General features: G+C 48.9%; 1 protein-coding gene across 2 annotated transcripts; it reads left to right on the top strand.

Moving 5' to 3' along the window:
* Positions 1 to 244: 244 nt before the first annotated feature.
* Positions 245 to 17,367, top strand: TMED2 (transmembrane p24 trafficking protein 2). 2 transcript variants are annotated; one of them, XM_082203856.1, is made up of 5 exons: positions 245 to 491; positions 3,118 to 3,310; positions 3,872 to 3,892; positions 13,581 to 13,688; positions 15,513 to 17,367. In XM_082203856.1, exons 1-5 carry the CDS (start codon positions 312 to 314, stop codon positions 15,635 to 15,637), a joined length of 627 nt encoding a protein of 208 aa, XP_082059982.1. In that variant the 5' UTR covers positions 245 to 311; the 3' UTR covers positions 15,638 to 17,367. The 2 variants fall into 2 exon arrangements, with proteins under 2 accessions (XP_082059982.1, XP_082059983.1); XM_082203857.1 differs by lacking the exon at positions 3,872 to 3,892 and having other exon boundaries at positions 277 to 491.
* Positions 17,368 to 22,560: the final 5,193 nt, after the last annotated feature.

Genomic DNA, 22,560 nt, shown 5'->3' with positions numbered 1-22,560 from the left:
CCTCCCCGCCCAATCAAGGCGCGCCTCGCAGCCAGGCGCCGCCCCGTCGCTCCCTCGAGGGCCGCCATCCCCCCCCGCCCCCCGCAGGCCGTACGTGGCATCGGGCCGCGTCTCCGACCTATGAGCGAGGGCCCCGTGCGCCGGAAGGGGCGGGGCGTGGGCCGGAAGCTGCCCCTCCGCCGAAGCCCATTTGCTCTGCGGGCTTGGCAGGCGCCGGAGCGCAGCGCGCGAGCCCGTTGGCCCTCTTCCCCCTCCCCTCGCCCGGCCTCGCTCGCTTCCAGCCTCCCCTCGACGCCGCCGCCGCCGCCGCCATGTCGCCGGTGCGGGCGGTGCTGGCGCTGCTGGCCGCGCTCTCGGCCCCGGCGGCCGGCTACTTCGTCAGCATCGACGCGCACGCCGAGGAGTGTTTCCTGGAGCGGGTCCCGTCCGGCACCAAGATGGGCCTCATCTTCGAAGTGGCCGAGGGAGGCTTCCTCGACATCGACGTGGAGGCGAGTCTGGGGCGGGGGGGGTCGTGCAGGGCGCGTGGCGAAGAGGAGCCTGTGGCGCCCCCCCCGGGGGCCTGGGCTCGGCTTGTGCCGGGGCTTAGCCTCGCTGGCATTCTCTCCCGCCCCGCACGCACTAGCACGAGGGGGTTACGCCAGAGGAGGCACAAGCGCCACATCATACTCGTTCCGCATTCGTAATTACCTGGCAGCACCAGCACTTGGGAACTCCCTGCCTATTGAGATCAAGCAGGCAACCTCACTGTCCTCTTTTGGGCGCCTGCTAAGATCATTTCTGTTTAGGCAACATTTAGGGATTGTGAAAATCATAGTGTGAAGGTATTGCAGTGGGGCACAGGTTCCTCTTGCCTGCTGTTAGAAGAGGGCCTGTGCAGGGAGGTAAGTTGCAGTCGGCTGCCCTGGGCGGTGTGAGCCATGAGAAGGTGAAGAAGAGGGCTTATGAAAGCCCCCTTTGTGGGGGTTGGAAGGGCCTGGCCTTGGCTTGTGTCAGGGTTTACTCTTGCTGGCGTACATAGGGAGCAGCTGCCCCTAGATGATGCTCTCCACGTGATCTGTACTATAGCTCCCTGTCTTCCCAAACATTGGCTGCGCTGGCTGAGGCTGACAGGAGTTTTAGTTCAAAACGTCTAGAGGTCAACAGGTTGGGGAAAGTTGATAGAGAGTATATTTATGTGTCCTTTAATCACGTGCAGACTGCACAGTGAATTCCTCTCACCAGAAGAGTGTTGATGGCTTTGGAGAAGAGGATTGTCAGTCCTTGAATATGTAAAGTGCAGCATATGCTAAAAGAGAAGGCCTGCAGGTTCAGGCCAAAGGGGGCACCAATCCACCACCACCGCCTCATCTCAACCCCCCTCAATAGGGTATTTTTGGAAAGCCCAGCAGAAAGAGCACCCAGAGAGAGAGAGAGAATCAGAATTGTAGGGTTGGAAGAGACCCTTAGGGTCATCTAGTTCAACCCCCAAGGGGTGTGCACAGCTAGGGAAGGACTGTTTTAGATCAGAGGGTATAAGTCTGAGATAGCCTTGAGCCTTAAGTGTGCCTGTTTCTGTGTACCTTTTCTCTCTCTCGCACTCCAGGGTTTAAACATCAAATGTGGAGGTTGGCTCTGTTGAATGGAGGGAGGGGTTAGTGGACAGCTTGGAAAGGGAGGGCCTGGGTGTCTTTCTCTTAATGTTATTGTTTTGTTTATTATACTCTTGAAGTGCTTTTCCAACGTAGAATTGGACACAGAAAATGTAAAAGGCTGAAAATCCAGAGTTGAATCCCTGTAGGCATAGAGGCTTGATGGAAATTAGCAAAATGCCTTGCTCTATTTGGAATGGGAGGGGTTTTCAGCTAGAGGGAGAGACTGAGGAAGAACAATGGAGGATTTTAGAGTACTGTGTGAATGAAGTTAAGAACGGACCTTCGGAACGAATTAAGTTCTTAACCCAAGGTACCACTGTACTGTACAGTGGTACCTGGATTAAGTACTTAATTCGTTCCGGAGGTCTGTTCTTAACCTGAAACTGTTCTTAACCTGAAGCACGATTTCTCCTTTACATCCTGAAGCAAAGTTCTTAACCCAAGGTACTATTTAGTGGAGTCTGTAACCTGAAGCGTATGTAACCCAAGGTACCACTGTATTCCATCAGGTTAAATTACACAATGCTCCCCGACTTTTGTTTGTGCCAGTGTAGTTGCAGAAAGCAGCTCAGACAGGCACACTGGCCCTCAGATGCCTTGTTTTTGAAACCCTCCCCATCATTCTAAACACAGTTTGCCCCCCCCTTGCATTCTTAAAAAAATTCCACATTGGTGGAGAAATAGGTGCACTGATAAACTCGTGTAGCTGTGTGAATCAGTAGAATGGACAAGGTTGATGCAGTTGGGGTTTTCATGTTTGCAAGCTTCCCTATCTTTTAGTTTAGTTTAGTTTAAAGGAAATTAGCACAGTAGTGAGTAGGTTGGGCTAAAGGTTTAATTCCTGTTGTGTTAGTTTTAATTTGCTGGGAGGTGTTTTTTTTAATAAAAAGATTTATTGTTTTCATTTATAAAACAAAAATGAACCCTCACCCCCCTGCTGCCCCGAGTACAGTTTATGATAAGCAAAACAATAGAGGAGGGAGTGTACGTATTTTAATGTGGAGGAACATTTTAAAATGGCATCACTCACCCACAGCCAGAAGTGGCATAGTTTGTTCTCCCTCCTTTTTCTTCTGCTACATGAGTAGATAAGATCTGTTGCTCATGTGGTGAAGCAAGCTCAGAGTCGGAGGATAGAGGGAACATGATGCAATGCCCTGGGTAAGAAAGGCCTGGAGAGAAATGCTTCTCTGGTGCCTACTGCAGGGTGCTTCATCAAGCACAGGTAAGATCCTTGTGTTCAGTGCTACAGGTTGCACAACAACTGCACATGAGATGTAGAGCAAATAAGTAAAAATTAAATGTTGGTTGGAAGTTAAAATTGATGTCAGCTGAGGCAACAACAAATGCTCGATTTGCCCTTGTGGTTTGTCACTTCATTTCTACGATATGTCAGCCAATTACTCCCCAAAGCTTATGTAATTTATTGATGGGAATGATGCATAAGGTGGTAAAAAGTAAAGATTTTCCTTCTTGTTTCCAGATAATGGGGCCTGATAACAAAGTCATCTACAAAGGAGACAGAGAGTCCAATGGGAAATACACCTTTGCTGCTCACATGGATGGAACATACAAGTTTTGCTTCAGCAACAAAATGTCCACCATGACTCCAAAGATAGTGATGTTCACTATTGACATTGGTGAAGCTCCAAAGGGGCAAGATATGGAGACAGAAGGTGAGGGCAAATCCCGGAAACAAAATGGCACCTTTCACCCATGTTCTTCTCCTATATGTTATTGTCCTTCCCCTGCACCTCTGTTTTCCAGATATTGTTCTATGGGCTTCAGAATTCAAAACACATTCTCTCCTGGATTTAAATGCTTCATAAAATAACTTATTAGCTCTTTTTGCTATGTGATGGACATGGATCAAGGAAATATAAGGGATATTTAATTAAATGATCTCTTTCTGCCCCATCAATTTGAAAAAGAAATATGGGTAATCTTGTGGCTTGAAGTCCCTAAAAGGGGATGTCTTAGAATTGTACATAATTTTTCAGCTTTCTGCAGAGCAGCGCTCTAAAGACTGGTTGGTGCCAGAACATTTGAGTCAGGTAGCTAGTAGTTTTTCTCCCACCTCTCACTGTGGTTTCTTTATACCTCTGTCCCTGTGACATTTGCAGCCTTACCCTCATCCCTCATTTCGCCTATCATGTGTTTTGATGTATTTACCTTTGCTTACTAGACTTGCTCAGCATCTTCCTGTATATTTGTTCATTTCTCATGCTTTTTTTTAGGTGGTGGAGATAACTGGGATGGTATGTGCAATGCTTTTAAGAAGCTTGCCAGTTCTCCTGCCTCGCTTCTCATAATTTGCTACATAATCTGCTAATGCCTATTGGGGCCATTCTTTGTGTGACTCCCTTCTAATATGCAATGATTACCACAACGGTATTGCACTCAGGTCTGAGTGTGAACAGTTCCTGCCACTTTGAAGTCCTTCAGCCATTAAGATCCAATTTGCTACTGTAGGCTTTTTTCTCCTTCCTATCCCCATTCCCCGTCTGAACAGCAGTCTTCTCTAATACCAAATCTGGAACTGCTTTTAAAACTGGTTTCTCATTCAGTTGTGGAGGATTCTGTTTGAGAAATGCAAGTATAAACACTCAGACCAAGTTGCATGGTTTGGATCATGACCGTGGTTCTCAGCTGTGAGGTTGGCTGGCCTAAGGAGGTGTGGCTAATTGTCAGGAAAGCTGCACACTCCTGTACTTTTTCTCTCTTCTGCCCTCACATCCTGTTATTTTGTATGTCTCTTGAGGAGGCCATTGACCCTTCACCCCAGCTTTAAAAATTCATAGTTTCCTCCTTGTCCTTCATGCCATTACTGGCCTTCTGCTGCCAGTGTTGAGGACAAAAACTGCAAGGATGGATATTGGCTGGGCCTCTCATCGTCGTAAGTATCCATCACCCAGATCAAGCCGGATGTTGGACTAAATGACCTAAAGACCCCTTCCAGTTTTCGGGTCCTTTTGTTCTGTCCCAGCTATTACTACCAGTATCCTGAGTATCCACACACAAAACTCTTGACAGATTGAGAGGGAGATCGTTGTCTGAAGACCACCACTTAACACGCATGTGTGGGTGTTGGCATGTTTAAAAGTGTGCATAAGAGTGGTCATACTAATAAGGCACCCATATTGCATTACTTGTGTGGTTTGCCTTGGACCTGAAGGTCTTGATGTAAAGTTTGAGGATTTCCTTTGTATTTCCCATTGTTCTTCTCTCACTTTATACCAGTTTATCCCTCTAGAAAGAATTCTGCCTTTTTGTGCTAACTAAACACCATGAAGGCAAAGTAATTCATGCCAGTTGTCAGAGCTGCTACCAGGTCCCAGCTCACATAGGACCACGCCACACAGCGTCCACTTTAAAAGAGTCTTTATTGAGTTACAGGTTTCATTTCCGAACTGCAGCGTGCAGCTCTACACCTTCTGCTCTAGGTCGGCGAAGACCCGTCTGAGTCCCCGCCTCTTGCACACCAGCTTAATACTCTAGCCTTGCTCCACCTCCTTCGCCTCTCCCTACGTCTCTGGGTCCTTCTGCCCCCCTGGGCCTCCTCCCTTCTACTCTCCTCTGACGCTGACCCCCCTGATCCTTCTGCCTCCTTGCGGCGGGCTTTAGGACCTGGCTCACTCTCCGGGCTGCTTACTGCTCCAGCTTCCGCTGCATTTGAACTTGGCGCGCGCGCCCAACTCTCTACTTTCCTCTTAACCGTTGCCTCGCTCTCTGAGGAGGGCGTGACCACCCCTGACTCGTGCCCTCCCTCCTGCTGACAGCCTCCGGAACCCGATGCCTGGCTACCTTCCTCCCTGCTGCTCTCAGTCTTGAGCGTGGGTCCCGACTTCCAGCTGCTGCCGCCCTCCGTTATAAGCGTGGGTCCCGACTTCCAGCTGCTGCTCTCTGAATCTCCTCTGTTCCCTTCCTCCTGGGGTGTCCCCCCGGATCCCCCCCTTGCTCTGCTCACTGGGGCTCCCTTTTGGGAGTCCTCTGACTCACTGCTTAGGCTTGGAGATCTCGGGTCGTCATCATCACTCATTCTCCCTTCGGCTTCCTCCCCCTCGCTCTCTGTTTCCACCCTTCTCTGCGTCTCTGCTTCTGAACCCCTGACATCCATCCCCCCCTCGAAGCCCCCCCTTCCCCCCTCCCCGCTGTCAGGTGTGGGTGCTGGGCGCTCCATCATCATGGGAGGGAATGCTGGATACAGGTCGCTCCCCGTGGGTGGCCGCCAACTGAAGACCTCCGAGTCTTCCCCCTCGCGGTCGTCGACGTTGACTTGTTGCTCTTCCATCTCTGTACCGCCGTGCTCGAACCCGAGGTCCTCCCCGAACACGTCCATGTCAGTCTCTGCGTCGGTCGCTCGACCTGGCATCTCCAGCCACTTCCTGCGCCATCGCTCCTCTGGTCGATCGTCCCACCAATACGAGTTGCCTGATGCCGAACCTGCCGGTGAACCTTCTGGGGAACGGGTGCTCCGTGCGGGTTCCCCTTCTGAGTCGAATCCATGGAACGTGCTGGAAGAAAGTGTGGGTGTGAACAACCAGTCGTCGAAGAAGCTCGCTGGCATGGGTTTGTGTGGGAAGAGGGCATGAAACTCGTCCTTGAGCAGGGGTTCCTCCAAAGCGTAGTCTGGTACCCAGCTATTGGCGCTGGCCCGGGTGCCCTCTCTGGCTAAGAGGTATTCGACTCCCTCTTCCCCCCATCTGGAGTCCAAAATCTCCGTGACCTCGTTGATGTGGTCCTGGTGCTTCACCTCCCGCGTCTCCGTCCGTTCCCGGAGCGGACTTGGCGCCGTCCCTGGCTCCTGGAACCTGTGAGGTGCCTTGTAGGGAGTGAGCACCGACCTGTGGAACACCGGATGCATTCTGGAACCCTCCGGCAGCGCCAGTCGGAAGGCTACCGGGTTGATCTGCGCTTCGACTTGGTACGGACCGATCTGCTTGTGCCCCAACTTCTTCTTGGCAAGCGACCTGGTCGGCACTGCGTGGGCTGCCAACCAGACCCAGTCTCCCACTTGGATCACTTCGCCAACCCGCCTGTGCTTGTCAGCTTGCACCTTGTAGGCGTGCTTAGCTAGCTCCAGCTGCCGTCTGAGTTGATCGTGGACCGCCTGCAGCTCTGACGCGAACGCGTCCGCCGTCTGTGGTTCTCCTTCCCCCACTCTCTCCAGTCCCGGGAAGGTTCTGGGATTCCTCCCATTGTTGGCAAAGAACGGCGTCACTCCTGTGGACACGTGCTTCGTGTTGTTGTAAGCGAACTCGGCTAGCGGCAGGTAATCCACCCACGTCGCAGGCTGTTGATTGGCATAGCATCTCAGGTACTGCTGCATGATGGCATTGACCCTCTCTGCTTGCCCGTTGGTCTGCGGGTGTCTTGCTGATGCCAGATTGACCTTGACATTTAGAAAACCCATCAGCTTCTGCCAGAAAGACGAGATGAACTGGCGTCCGCGGTCGGACAGGATAGACCGTGGCAGGCCATGCACTTTGAACACGTGATCTATGAACAGTTTGGCGGTTTGTTCCGCCGTGGCCACCTTCGCACACGGAATGAAATGTGCCATCTTGGTGAACAAGTCCACCACCACTAGCACAGCTGTCTTGCCTCTCGAGTTGGGTAAATCCGTCACAAAGTCCAGGGCCACCCTCTCCCACGGTTCAAACGGTGTTTGCAGCGGTTCTAACAGTCCCGCCGGTGGTCTGTGTACCGGCTTGGCCCTCTGGCAGGTGTCGCACCTCGCGACGTAGTCCGCGACCTCTCCTCTCAGCCTGGGCCACCAGAAGTCTCTCGCGACTAATTCCATCGTTTTCTCTGTGCCAAAGTGACCGGCCGTGGGTGCGTCGTGCAACTGTTGCAGTACCTTGGCGCGAAGGTCGTCTCCTGGTACATAGACAGCCCCTTTGCGTAGGAGCAAGCCGTCCCGCACCTGGAACTCGTCCGTGGTAGCCGTGCCTCTGAGCAGTTCCGCCATCTTGTCTTGCGCGAATGAGTCGTCCCGCAATGCACGTCGCACCGCATCCAGGTCTACTGTAGCTGAGGCACACGCCCACGCCGTCGGTGCGAAGATGTGCATGGCCGCCGCTGGCGTCACCTCTTCTAGGTATTGCGGTTTTCGGGACAGTGCATCCGCCATGATGTTGGTGTCGCCTGGGACGTACTCTATTCGGAAATTGAAGTCAGCAAAGAACTCCGCCCAACGTATCTGCCTCTGGTTCAGGAACTGAGCCGTGCGCCAGTGCTCCAGATTCTTGTGGTCCGTGCAGACCTGCACCGTGTGCTTGGCGCCGATTAGGAAGTGCCTCCACGCCTTGAAAGCTGCATGAATGGCCAGCAACTCCCTGTCCCAGATGGTGTAGTTCTGCTCCGACTTGCTGAGCTTTCTGGAGTAGAACGCTCCCGGCCGCCACACCCCCTGCGGGTCTCGCTGCAGCAGGACAGCTCCCACAGCTCTGTCTGACGCGTCTGTCTCTACCCTCAACGGTTTACTGGGGTCGATATGCAGCAGTTGCTTCTCCGATGCGAAGAGATGCTTGAGCGCTTGAAAGGACTGTTCCGCCTGCTCCGTCCAGATGAATTTCTTTTTTTTGGAGCTGAGCGTGTCCGTAATTGCTGCCGTCTGCATCGCGAACCCCTTGATAAACTTGCGATAGAAGTTGGCGAAGCCGACAAACCGCTGGACCTCCTTCCGGTTGCGCGGGCTTTTCCAATCCAATACCGCACGAACCTTGGTGCTGTCCATGGCTATCCCCTTGTCCGACAACTTGTATCCCAGGAAATCCACCTCCGTCGTGTCGAACTGGCACTTCTCCAGCTTGGCGTACAGTCTATGTTGTTGCAACCTGCTGAGCACCTCCCTCACGTCTCGGTCGTGAGCTTGCTGCGAATCAGAGAAAATCAGGATGTCATCCAGGAAGCAGACGCATGTCTTGTAGAGGAGTCCCTCCAACACGTGATGCATAAAAGCTTGAAAACAGTGAGAGCCATTTTGTAATCCAAAGGGCATAACTCTGTATTCGTAGGTGCCCAGCGGTGTGAACATGGCCGTCTTCCACTCATCGCCCTCCCGCATGCGGATGAGATTGTACGCCCCTCGCAGGTCCAACTTGGTGAACACGCGTCCCTTGCGCACCGTCGCGAGGAGGTCGTCAATCCTGGGCATGGGGTAATCAGACGGTTTGGTCATCTGGTTCAAAAGGCGGTAGTCCACAACTAGTCTTTTTTGGGGCGTGTCTTTCTTTTTCACGAAGAAAACGGGACTGCCCCCCACTGCCTTGGACTCTCTGATGAAGCCACGCTCCAGATTATGCTCGATGAACTGTTTGAGTTCCTGCATTTCATCTTCAGACATGGAGTATAGCCGCCCCTTCGGCAGCGTCGCCCCCGGTAGGAGGTCAATCTTGCAGTCATATGGCCGGTGAGGGGGTAGCTTGTCCGCCTCCTTCTCGCAGAAGACCTCCAAAAAGCTCGCGTATTTGTGGGGGACCGCTTGCAACGTTCCCAACTGCAGTTGTGATTCCTCCTCCTCTCCCTCCCGTCGGGGCAGGATGCAGTGTTCTGCGCAATAAGAGGAGCCGAAGATCAGTTGTCTCTGGTACCAAGCCAGTGTCGGACTGTGCCTGTCCAGCCAACTCATGCCCAACACAATGGGCGTGTCCGACAGTTGGGTGACATTAAAACTGATGACTTCCCTGTGGTTGCCAAGGCGCATCACCATCGGTGGCGTCTGCTTCACCACCTGCCCCCCTAGCAACTCTCTGCCATCCACTGTGACGACTTGCAGGGGCAGAGTGGCAGGCAATAGCTGTATAGCGTGCTGCTCCACAAAGCTCTGCGCTATAAAGTCTGCGTTGCTTCCAGAATCCACAGAAAGCGGCACTTCGATAGTGACGCCGTCGGGTAGCTGGAGAGATGCTGTGAGCTGCACTACTGGTTTGGGTGGGAGGGGATCCGTGGGTTGCAAGATTGCTGGGGACTGCTTCACAGATGCGTCTGGCTGGGCCCCAGTGCCTCCGTCTCCAGCCAGACATCGTCGTTTCCCTGCTGTGGTTCTCCTTGCTGCGTTGCTGCAGTCACCATTGCTGAGGCTGCAGTGTGCTTGTGGAGCCTCCGGGGACACTCCTTCGCCAAATGGCCTGGATTCTCGCAGATGTAACACTTCCTGTTCCCTCTAGGAGGCTTCGCTTTCACTGCTGCCGGTGCTAGGGCTCTGGCTGCTGACTGAGCCCTTGCACCTCCAACCTCCATCGGTTCCCCTCCCCCTCCTGGCGGAGGTGTGGATTGCGCACGCGCTGCTTCCCTCGGAACGAAAGAGAAACTTCTCGCTGCTTCGCGCCCTCCACGTCCTTCATCTCTGCACCATGGACGTTCTTCCAGCCTCACCCCCACAGTCAGCGCCCTTTGGACCACCTCCTGCGTGCTTCGGGGCCTCTCCCCCCTTGCAATTTCATCCTTAACCGCTGAACTTAGACCCTCCCAGAAGAGGTCTCTGACAGGGGGCGAATCCCGATCCCATTCTAAAGCACTGACCAGCGCAAAAAATCGGGCGTGATACTGCCGGACGCTCGCCCTCCCTTGTTTTAGTCCATGAATCTCCCGTCTGGCAAGATCCACATCAATAGTAGACAAAAAACACGCATCCATCGCTTTGATAAAGGCATCTGCATTCTGAAGCGCCGGATCTTTATCCCTCCACAAATTGCGCAGCCAGGCTTTGGCATCCCCATGCAAATGGGACAATATGAACCCCACCTTCTCTTCCTCATCTCTAAAGTCTTTTGCCAGCAGTTGCAGTGCGCACATTACGTCTGCTCTAAAATTAGGGTACTGTTGCAAAGTCCCATCGAAGTGAGCCACAAGCCCTCCTGCTCTCCGTGCCAATCCCACGCCCTCCGGTCTGGGTCCCGGTTGCCCTTGCTTAACAAGCATTTCAAACCTGGCGTGTAGGTCTCTGTAGGCGGCTGTAGTCTCCTCCTCCCGTTTCTTGGAAGCCAATACCTCTGAGGACAACTGGGTCACTGCCTCTTGCAGCGCGGAGATCCTCTGTTCTTCCGTCATCTTGCTAACCTTTGTGAGCTCGCTTACAGACACCCCTCTTCCTCCCCTAGCGGCTTCTGCTCCCGCTGCGAGGTTTCAGGTTTCTGAAGCTTTGAAGAGACGGGTCTTACTGTCAGAGCTGCTACCAGGTCCCAGCTCACATAGGACCACGCCACACAGCGTCCACTTTAAAAGAGTCTTTATTGAGTTACAGGTTTCATTTCCGAACTGCAGCGTGCAGCTCTACACCTTCTGCTCTAGGTCGGCGAAGACCCGTCTGAGTCCCCGCCTCTTGCACACCAGCTTAATACTCTAGCCTTGCTCCACCTCCTTCGCCTCTCCCTACGTCTCTGGGTCCTTCTGCCCCCCTGGGCCTCCTCCCTTCTACTCTCCTCTGACGCTGACCCCCCTGATCCTTCTGCCTCCTTGCGGCGGGCTTTAGGACCTGGCTCACTCTCCGGGCTGCTTACTGCTCCAGCTTCCGCTGCATTTGAACTTGGCGCGCGCGCCCAACTCTCTACTTTCCTCTTAACCGTTGCCTCGCTCTCTGAGGAGGGCGTGACCACCCCTGACTCGTGCCCTCCCTCCTGCTGACAGCCTCCGGAACCCGATGCCTGGCTACCTTCCTCCCTGCTGCTCTCAGTCTTGAGCGTGGGTCCCGACTTCCAGCTGCTGCCGCCCTCCGTTATAAGCGTGGGTCCCGACTTCCAGCTGCTGCTCTCTGAATCTCCTCTGTTCCCTTCCTCCTGGGGTGTCCCCCCGGATCCCCCCCTTGCTCTGCTCACTGGGGCTCCCTTTTGGGAGTCCTCTGACTCACTGCTTAGGCTTGGAGATCTCGGGTCGTCATCATCACTCATTCTCCCTTCGGCTTCCTCCCCCTCGCTCTCTGTTTCCACCCTTCTCTGCGTCTCTGCTTCTGAACCCCTTTGTATTTCCCATTGTTCTTCTCTCACTTTATACCAGTTTATCCCTCTAGAAAGAATTCTGCCTTTTTGTGCTAACTAAACACCATGAAGGCAAAGTAATTCATGCCAGTATTTCTCAAAGTGGGTCAACTAAGCTGCTGGGTGTGAGAAGAGTGTGTTTCTGTGTGAGTGAGAGGGAGGGAAGGTCTCTCTGTAAAAGTTTTTCACTCCCTAACAGAGATTCTGTTTGAATGGGATTCTACAAAACTACAAAGTCACCAGGTACTGTATTTCTGTTCAAGGTTGTTGGCTTGCTCATTGAAATCTCTGCACCTGTCCTATTCTCAATCCCTAAAGAAATTGGAGTTCTTGTTGAAACTGTACTGAAAAGGATATCCTATTTTCAATCCCAGCATTAAGCTTCTGTGAAATACCATAGTTTTGTAAGTTTGCTTTCCAGGCATAGTTTGCATAAGACCCCCCACCTTGCTGGGTCTGGTCAGTGGCAGGATGGGAGGTTGCTTGGGAACCCCATATGTGAGTTGCCTTGACTTCTCTTGTTGGGAAAAGAGCAGGATATAAATGTAGTAGGTTTCAAGTAGAAACTGCTTTTCATTCCCTTGTCATACTTTATCAGGCAATGCTTGCTTGGTAAATGGTTCTTTCAATGATCAAATAAATGATTAGGTCCTTGAATCGAGATGCCTCTTCTGCAGTTTGCCAGGAGGGGGGGTGGTCACATAACGTTGCCTCAAGTCCCTGGCCATAAAGGGACCCAGCCGTAGATGAAGGGAATTGCTTTAAGGCTGAAATTAGGTGAGAGGAGGCCACACCGGGTCCCAAGCAGCTGTCAGAACAGGGATCAGAGATAACAGGTGCTGCTGGAGCAGTGGTGATACAGCAGAGCCGCTCTTCAAAGGGTCATGCTGCTGAGCAAGGCCCCTTTCTGCATTTTTTTTTTTGGGGGGGTACGGGGGTTACTGGGAATAGACTCCCTATGCGCGCGTGTGCACACACACACACACACACACACACACACGGTTTTGAATCAGCACACAGAAATATAGAAGACCAGCTTTCTGATAAGTTCTCTGGAGTAGAAGAGAGTAGACTACAAATATGTTTTGAATTTATATGCTGCTAAGAGCATTGCATCAAATGGAAAACACATGACTTAAATAAAACCCGTTAGTAAAACAAAAATCATCACCCTAAAAACACAGCAATTAAAAGGGCAATCCTAACCATGTCTATTCAGAAGTAAGTCCTATTGAATTTAATGGGTCTTCTTATACCTAGGATCGCAGCCTGACAGCCAGTTCAGTAGAATAGTGGAAGGGGACTTTTACCCCCTCCAAGCCCCAGAGAATAAGAGATTAGGAAGAAAAGACTAAGCAGTAAACCCCACAGAAATCTGGAGTGGAGTCACTAAGATGGTTGGGTGGCACCTTGTATGCCTCCTTATGGCAGCTCCTGCAGCCCAGCTGGCGCCAAACATCTTGTTCTGCTTTCCTTTGGACCACATCAGCAAGGCCGAGAGAGGGTTTTATAATCTGGGCAGCCCAGGCCCTCCATGTATACCACGCAGGCTTCTGCCCTGGAGAAGTCACTTCAGTGCTGCTAACGCAGCAGTTTGCCTTCACCCCCGAAGGTGCACTCCATTGTCTCTTGAGAGAGACAGGCAGATGCCAACCAACCACAGAATATGTTAGTGCAGCCATATGTGACTTATAGAACAGAACTCTGTATGTATAACAAAGTTATTTACCTTGGTTATTTAAAGCATCTTAGTTGTAATGCTATGAAAGCAGTACTTGTTCATCTAACTTGCCCGAGGTAACTGGATGTTGGAATGAATACCCAGGTAAAGGGAATTTTTGTGCCTGGTTAAAAAACATCAACCCTTCCCCAAGGTGTGCAGTGGTTGGCTGTGAAGACTTCGGTCTTATATGCCACTGTTGCTGATTTTCATTGATCACAAATCTGATGTCTTGTGATCCATCTGCAGCTCATCAGAACAAGCTAGAAGAGATGATTAATGAATTAGCGGTGGCCATGACCGCTGTCAAGCATGAACAGGAATACATGGAAGTCCGTGAAAGGATACACCGAGCAAGTAAGTGGTTTTGGTTGGCATGTGCAGGTTTCCTGCATAGTCATCCAGCTAAGCCTTCCATTCCTTGTGGCATGGGAATTTAGTGGGCTAGAGGGAGGGTAGCAGATTGCTGCCTCTCCTTTGTCAATCTGCACTTGGTAGAAAGCTGCTTTCTAGAAAATTATCCAAGGGGCTTTAGCAGCCTGTGCTTCTATGCATGTCCTGAAGGAGACGGCTTCCCCTCCACATCCACAATAGAACTGCAGGCTATAAGAGTTACTATCATCATCATCATCAAACCTTTTATTGGCATCACATCCAAACATCCAAAGCAAATCAATACAGAATTACCACTTCCCCAGTGGCACAAAATATTTGCTAAAAGAAAGGAGGCAGAGCAGTCTGTCATCACATCTCTAGGTCCCCAGGGAGATCAGGTGTCTGCAGTGTATTTCGACGACAAAAAACCAAATAGATATTTAGCCACTAACTTGGTGAGCTCCTGATCATTCCCCAGTAATAGAAAATGTATGACCTCCAACTCTGGTTTCCATTTGGGGATGCAGAGTTGATCTAGAAATTGCTGGTGGAGATCAGCATATAGTTTACAATTAAGAACCATATATGTAAGGGTTTCCACCAGGTGGTCTTCACATGGGCAAGTTCTTTCTCCTTCCACCCTGCCTGAGAACCTTCCCCAAATAAGAGCTACTAGCTTCCTATCTACACAGCTGATTTATATGGTGCATCAAAGTGCTTCCTGCTCATTATCACTTAATAAGCCCCAACTTGAATACATTTGGGAAGGCCAAGAAAGTGACTTGTTTCCCTGCTCCCCACCACAAAAATCAGAAATCGGGAGAATCAAAACTGTATTTAAAGGAGCACTAAAGACTTGAGTTCTTTGGCAGACTTTTAACAACTCCTGCAATGTGGCGGATACTTTGGAGGATTTTAATGTGGAGAAATTACCATACGCAGTTGGACTTAGATATACTAAGGACCCACAGAGAGGAGGAGGGAAGTCCTAAAATTCAGAAGAATCTTGTTTAATTTATTAATATTAATGTGTTAAGTTTGAGATTTATTTTGTAAAACTAATAAAAATCATTTTTAAAAGTTCATGGCAGAGAGATATTTAAATCAATTAAATTTATTATTACCTTAGTAGTCTCTTAGACACTGCTTGCCACTAACTTTCTTCATGCTGCTTCTTAAATGCTGGCATGTTTTTAGAAAAGAGAAAACTTGAAACCTTTTTTGAGAATCCTGTAAAACAAATTGCATAAAACATGGTTGTACTCCCAGGGCACATTTGGGTGTTATTACTTCCTTTGCATCAATAATTACTTCCCCCTGTTTTGCATCACTTAACACTGTTTTTCTAGTGTAAGGGCGAGTATCATTCTCAAAGCAGCACTGTAGAAAATGACAACGTATTTACCAAGAACTCTGCACTCAAAATAAAGTAGCCAGCCATATTGGAGAAAGAGCTGGCACCTGATGTTGCAACACTAATCAATAGCAGCAAAGACCCATAATTTTCATGATTTAATATGTGTTTATTAGCATCTTGTAGATAGGCAAGGAAGCTTGGGCCACTCCTATCTCTTGGAATGTTCCATGGCCTGGGTGCCCAGAAGGCCTGGCCTTCTGTACCTGCCCGCTGTACCTCAGCAGGCAGGTTGGAAACACAGAACAAGGTTTCAGCTGATGATCCGCTCATGCAGGGTGGGTTTGTATGGGAGGAGGTGATGCTTTGTTTCCCTAGGCTTCCAGTGTGTTTAGCTTCTTTTCATTCCTGTATATTAATCAAATGTGTTTTCTCCTCCTTTTTTTCACTAGTTAACGACAACACAAATAGCAGAGTGGTCCTCTGGTCATTCTTTGAAGCTCTTGTACTAGTTGCCATGACACTGGGACAAATCTACTATCTGAAGAGGTTTTTTGAAGTCCGGAGAGTTGTTTAATCAAACTTTCCCCCCTTGGCCTCTCTCTCCAGTGATCCCAGATTCTCCATTCACTTCTACAAAACAACTTGGTCACAAAATTCACTTAGTTTTCTTTATCCCTAAGTTCTGAACTATAAAACTTGTGTTTTCAGTTTTCTTCTTAGCTTAATTTTATATATCTATGTATCTATAGATACCCTCTCTAGGGAAACATGAGCTGAGAGTTGTACATTGAAATTGGTAAACTTTGTTTCTCACAAGCCAAAAGTGAGTTCAACGAAATTGCAAAAGTTTGTTTTTAAACCAGCGCTATTGATCAAGTGAAAATTTTCCTTGATTGTTTTCTGTCTCCCTTTTTTTGGTAATAGAATACTGTTTTCGTGTAAGGGAAATGGCACAAGGTCCTAAAACACCTTTTGAATGCCTGTGGGGGAGACACTTTTTAATTTGATCAGAGGATTTCCTCTCCGCTTTACCCAGGGATGGAATTGTGGCATGCGGACAAGCCTGACAGTACTGTCAAGAAAGCATGCCAAGAAAGAAACGGGCATGTTGGTGTTCAAACATACTGAAACCAGTGGATCGCTCTACTAGGGAGTGCTTAGGTGGCTTCTGTAAAGTCTCCTGTACTCCTTCTGTAATTACACTGGCTTGGTCCTGAGGTTCTTAATTAAAGATATGAAAATACAACACAGTTCTTGCCAGTTAACCATGTGTTCTTGTGTGCAAATTTATGAACAGGCAGCCATTTAGGGGGGACTTAGCTACATCTTTTCCTTTTTGCTTACAATCCAAAGCTGCTCCTGTGTTTGGCACTGTTGTAGAACTAGTATTCAGGATGTTGGTTCCTGATGCCAAAGGGTTTTAACAGTGGTGATGGGCGGGCCGGGAGGTGGTGGAAGGGAGGTTATTTCCGTGCTACACATCCGATACATGAAAGAAGAAGCGGCTATGCTGCTGTGTGGTCATAACACCACTAGGATTGCAATCCCCTTTCCTATAATGAAGACTCCTGTGCCTTTTATGTAGCGGGGAGAAATGAACCGGGTGCTGTTTCCCTCCTGCAAGTGCATCTTCCCAAGAGGCTTTTGGGCATTTAATAGCATCACATAGAAATTTAGCAGGTGCAGCTCCTGTTACTGCAGCTCCATGATAAAGTGTACCTGTTGAGGTTTTCCTTTTTTGCACTGCTGTTAAAGGAACAGGGGCCTCACTCAGGAAAGGACTTGGCACTCCCAGTCAGGCTGCATTGAAATAATTTTGTTCATTTTCCTCTCTTTTAAACACACATCAACTTCAGTTTTTGTACCAGCTATTTTTCTTCTTGCTGTCTGGATGATGGGTTTAAAAATCACCACGTCTGTCTCTGGGAGCGGGGTGCTGATCCAAGATTATGTTGTGGCTGATGTATATTGAACTGATGTATATTGGTTGTAATTTTGGGGGTGGGTGGGGTTGGGTTCTTTTCAGGAGTGGGGGAAGCATTCTATCGGTAATGCATAAGAGTTTTGTACCAAATTTAATTTAATTAAAATTTGTTACAAGTTTTCATGGTTCAAGTAAATCTTTTCAGCCTCAGCTAGACACTTAGCAGCTGTCCTTCAAAGGGGTGGCTCCCCCCCCAGTGCAGCTGTTGTATGCCAACCCTTGTGTGAGACAAGTTGCATTCTAATGAGAAGATGTACATTTAAAAGTTCTTGATATATGGCCAGATTCGATAAATAAAACACCTTCTTTAAAAAAACAAACCTATAGCCTGATGCTTGCTTTGCGTCTTTAAGGAGCAATTCTACTCTTTATTTCTTTGTTTTACTGTTTGTTAGCAGCTGCATGTTAAGAGCTTTGTGGGATTATGATAAAAAGCTTACCCAATAACTTCTCCTTTAAAGTATTTCCATTCCCAGAGAATTTAACCTAATCTGATGCTTTTTAAGTCTCCCGCTGCAATTTTTATTTATGAGAGAATTTAATCCGTTTTCCATTACTTTCTAAGGGAAAGCGCGCCTTGGTTTAAGACTACTTTGGTTTAAGACCAGACTCCAGAACAGATTAAGTTCGTAAACCAAGGTACCACTGTAAGGCATTATTTAATGGTACTAAGAGCCATTATAAAATTGGTGAATTAATTGAAAGGTAACAAATTGCTTAGAAACCTAAAGAGTAGCTTCCTATTTAAAAGGTCAGTCTATTGACGCTTATATAGTAGGACCTTGGTTTAAGAACAGCTTTGTTTATGAACAACTTGGATTAAGAACGCTGCAAACCCGGAAGTAGGTGTTTTGGTTTGTGAACTTTGCCTTGCATGCAGAACATGTTTCGCTTCCTGTTGAGTGTGTTCCATTTGTAAATTGAGTCCCCTGCTGCTTTGGGAAAGCACTTCTTGGTTTAAGAACGCTTTGGTTTAAGAACGGATTTCTGGAACGGATTAAGTTCTGTTGGGTTGAAATAAACGACAGACGAATGGCAAGTGTCATATGGGAGGCATCTCCCGAGCAAGTCTCGGGAAGTTCCTTTTATTGAATATTGCAGCATTGCCACATATGTGCTTGTTGCTGATTGGTTAACATGAATACAATGCAAGGGTTGAATATAGGCATTAATCATCAATAGATTAAAGGTTGGGAAAGAGAACACAGAATTGGACAGGCGTGAAAACCTTATTAAACAATTACTAGTGACTGATATAGCAAGGCTTAAAGGAACATACCGTATTTTTCGCTCTATAACACGCACCAGACCATAACACGCACGTAGTTTTTAGAGGAGGAAAACAAGAAAAAAAATATTCTAAATGAAACAGTGGATGTATGATTTTTGTGGTTCATGTTGTGGCCACAGACATGTGATCTGACAGTGAGTTTGGAATAGCCCAATGCAAAAATCCTGAGGATCCATGTGGATCCATGCTTTGTAACCACGTTTTTGCACCACTGTGACCCTAGGCAACAGTGGGGGCGTGATTTTTTTGGTGCAGGCTGTAGCCATGGACATGCTATGTTATCTGATGGTGAATTTGGGGTGACCCAATGCAAAGATCCTGTGGGTCCATGCTTTGTAACCACGTTTTTGCACCATTGCAGCCCCAGGCAGCAGCGGGTGTGTGCTTTTTTTGGTACAGACTGTAGCCATGGACATGTATTAGGCTTTTAATGAAGGGGAGAGGAGAGATGCTGTAATCCAGTGTTTCCCAACCTTTTTTGGGCAACGGCACACCTGTTTAAGGAAAAAAATCTCGCGGCACACCACCATTACAGCCCCGTGACGTCAGCGCGCAGCGTCACGCCGGGAGGGACGCACGAAAGTGAAAGTTTTTTCCCTCCCCCTTGCCTGGGAACCTCCAAGCTTTGGGGGTGGGAGGAGGCAGCAGAGCGAGGGACTGAGGGACGGCGGCAACTGAGGCGGCGGCTGTTGTGGTGGTGGCGGCGATAGCGGGCGGAGGAGGGGGCGGCGGCGGGGCTTGAGGAGCCGTCGCCGGGAGTTGCTGCTGCTGTTGTTGCTGCTGCTGCCCGGACATGCCGGCCTCCTCCTCCTCCGCTGTCTCGCGCTCCTCCCTTTTGCACACGCTGCCCCGCCGCTCGGCACCTCCACCGCGGAGCCGCCCCCAGCTCGACGCGGATTCTCGCCGCCGCCGCCTCTCACTGCCCGACTCGCCCGCCTCCCTCCCACGGCACACCAGCCAATGTCTCACGGCACAGTAGTGTGCCGCGGAACACCGGTTGGGAAACACTGCTGTAATCCTCCTGGCTCAGGAGATTCTGATTTACCAGCCGCGTGTAGAAAGTATAGATTAAGATATTTGATATACAGCATATAAATCCAGAGATGTCCATGTCTTACTCTGCAATCCAGCCTGCTGTTACTTACGAGCAGGGAAGCAGGGTTTCTCTTCCAAACAAGCATACTGTCTCCCTCCAGCAGTACATTGCTTGGAGAAGCTGTAATTTGGAGGGGGCCTGGGGGCAGGGCTCTCTGCTTTTGGAAAAGAAATGAGAAACCTACCATTGTAAAGCAAAAGTCGTCCCCCCCCCCCAAGCCAGCCCTCTCTCTCTCTCTCTCTCTCTCCCACCTGCATGCTTTTCGGCTGCCTGCGAGTACGGAGAGGAGGAAGTGGTGTGGTGGGCTGGAGCCTGCACGCAGTGTGACTAGGGAAGATTAGAAGGAAGGACACGATCATTTCCTTAACCCTCTGCTTGCCAGGAGGGCAGGGGATTCCCTGCTCTTTGTTGAGTTTGAGCAAACGCAGCAACAGAAGCGGGCGGGCAGTAAGACCCTGAGGCAGAATGCAGGAAAGCTTCTGCCTTCCCTCTTCCGCCCGCCCGCCCGATCTTATTTTTGCCTATTTTTCCCCTGCGCTCCGGCGAGTCAGCTCCAGGGACCACACATTCGCTCAATAACACGCACAGACATTTCACCTTACTTTTTAGGAGAAAAAATCTGCGTGTTACAGAGCGAAATTTACGGTAACTATCACATTCCGAAAACCAAGGTACAACTGTATATTGAAATAAGTGTGTTGAATCAAAAGTCTTAACAAAACATCCTTAAACAATGAAAAGGCAACAATCATTTCATTTCCTACACCCTTTATTTTACACTTGGCCAGGACAATAGGGGGTACAGTGGTGCCTCGCAAAACGAATGCCTTGCAAGACGACAAATGCGCAAGACGAAAGAGTTTTCCGTTTTTTGTCGTTCCGCAAGACGAATTTCCCTATGGGCTTGCTTCGCAAGACGAAACGTCTTGCGAGTTCGTTTCCTTTTTCTTAAAGCCGCTAAGCCGTTAATAGCCGCTAAGCCGCTAATAGTCATGCTTCGCAAGACGAAAAAACCGCAAGACGAAGAGACTCGCGGAACGGATTAATTTCGTCTTGCGAGGCACCACTGTACTCAACTTGGCTGGGAAACAGGAACTTGTATATATTTTCCTTTGTTTTACTTAATGTAAGGTGTAAGGTGGAGGTCAAGGGAGGGACAGGGACAAATCTGATACTCAGGTTTCCACCAGAAAAACCTCCCAGTTTGTGACACAAATGAGAAGAAGAGAAAGGGATGCTACTTACAGCCTGCCCATGTCGTCCACAGAAAGATCCCCCCCTCCTATCTGCCACGATCAATCCATTTGTTTCTAAGGTGCTTGGTGGCTCTCTTTCTGTTTGCTGTGGGGGGCTTAAGGATATCACTACCCTTCCTTCCGCATTCTGTGAATTAAGCAGGGGCATGGATCTGCAAGCATTTGTAGCTTCTGCCACATAATTTTCAGGTGGAACTCAAATCGGGAGAGAAAAGGGTAAATGCAGCCTGCTCTTTCCATGTGGGTGGCACATTTCGTGGTGCATGCAAGTTTAATGGTGGGCCATAACATTAAAGGCAGGCGCGTGGGGGACCTGTCTGGCCTAAGTGGGGAAAGGAACCATCAAATTCGCTTATAAAACCTCTCTGGCATGGGAGCACATGAATTCCAGAGCCATGGGCACATGGGGCACATGAATGCTTCACAGTTTGTTGTTTTTCTGCGGAATGCACATTTGGAAATATGCCCAGTCAACTGCAAAAAGCACATACCTTCTTGTTTCCAAAGGAGTGCTAAAATAAATTAACAAGTCCTCAAAGGCTTCCAAGTCCTCAAAAGGGTTCCAGTCCCCACCTCAGATAGTCTCAAAGGGCAAGGAAGCCAGCGCAAATTTATCAGCAATTTCAGCAGACGTTGTGTCTAAAGAGTGCAGCAGCTACTTTTGGGCTGACCAAAATTCTGGCACCTTGGCTGAGTGTCCTGGAGCATGCACAGACATGCTTGACCTCCAAGGGGGATGTAGCATTTCAAAGACCGCAGGGCAAATGTGCTCCTGAGCATATGCAGAATTTTTTCCTCTGGTGAGGTGTGGGGATCCTTTGGCCACCCCAGCTCTTGCTAGACTGCAACTTCTGTCAACTCCAGCAAGCAGGAGTTCAGCAACATCCGGAGGGCCAGAGGTTCCCCACACCTGAGCTAGAGACTCCGCAGGTATCTGTGGATTCTGGAGTCCCAGAATTCGCCTTAGGTGTATTTTTTTTCATGGATGTTAGTGACTTCACCTGCCTGATGCTGCGTAGGAGGTTACCTAGGATGAGATGGCTGGCAGGTACTCATGCTATCGCCTGGCTGACTTGCCTGTACAGTAAACGGGAGACGAGTACTCAAGTGTGTAATCTGATCACAGTGAAGAACGGGAGCAACTTCCCCAAATCTCTTGCTAAGCAGCAAAACTCTGTATTGCTGGGTCTGCCTGCTGGCAAATATAACATTGAATCACAATGGTACAAAATAACTCAGCAAGCTGACATTTATCAAGAGTTAAACAAAGGTTAGTATACTAAATATTATTTCCAATTCTAGGTAGTTTGCTATTGGAGAAATACCATATATGATTATAAAAATCTAAAGCAAAAATTATTTTAAAATATGATTTCATTTCTAGATCAGACAGACAAGATTTCTTCTACTATATATTTCTTTATCATATACACATAAAGCTATTTTTAAACAGGAAATATTTTTGTAACCTAAAGTCTATTATACAAATCCATACAAATGTTCATTTTGTTACAGTTCTGTTCAGTTGTATACAAATTATAAAGATTCCAAGTTTTTTAATGTTCTGCCACGAGTCTATCATTTACTAAATCCGCGAGTTTTGCCATTACTGCATATTCTCTTTCCATGCATCTATTCCAGGACATATGTTAGCCAACACCACTCTGACTGAAGTGGCCATATAACTAAATAGTTCCACTGACGATTTCACAATACAGTAGCTGAAGGAGTCATTCCCAATGACATAGATTTGGGGTCCAGTGCAAATTTAGTTTTTTTTACATTTTTTCATTTCGAAATGAACTTTCCTCCAAAACTTTTTGGTCTTTTCACAGCCATTTGTACTGCTGGCTCTGTTCTGGTCTCTGAA

Source organism: Podarcis vaucheri, assembly GCF_965113315.1.
Source record: "Podarcis vaucheri genome assembly, chromosome: 16".
NCBI lineage: Eukaryota > Metazoa > Chordata > Lepidosauria > Squamata > Lacertidae > Podarcis > Podarcis vaucheri.
Note: the sequence above shows the minus strand (reverse complement) of the source record. Positions and strands in the feature narration are given on the sequence as shown.

Coding starts and splice junctions, on each gene's coding strand:
- TMED2 (XM_082203856.1), top strand. CDS start 312: ATGTCGCCGGTGCGGGCGGTGCTGGCGCTGCTGGCCGCGCTCTCGGCC. Junction 492..3,117: donor TCCTCGACATCGACGTGGAG/GCGAGTCTGGGG, acceptor TCTTGTTTCCAG/ATAATGGGGCCTGATAACAA. Junction 3,311..3,871: donor GCAAGATATGGAGACAGAAG/GTGAGGGCAAAT, acceptor GCTTTTTTTTAG/GTGGTGGAGATAACTGGGAT.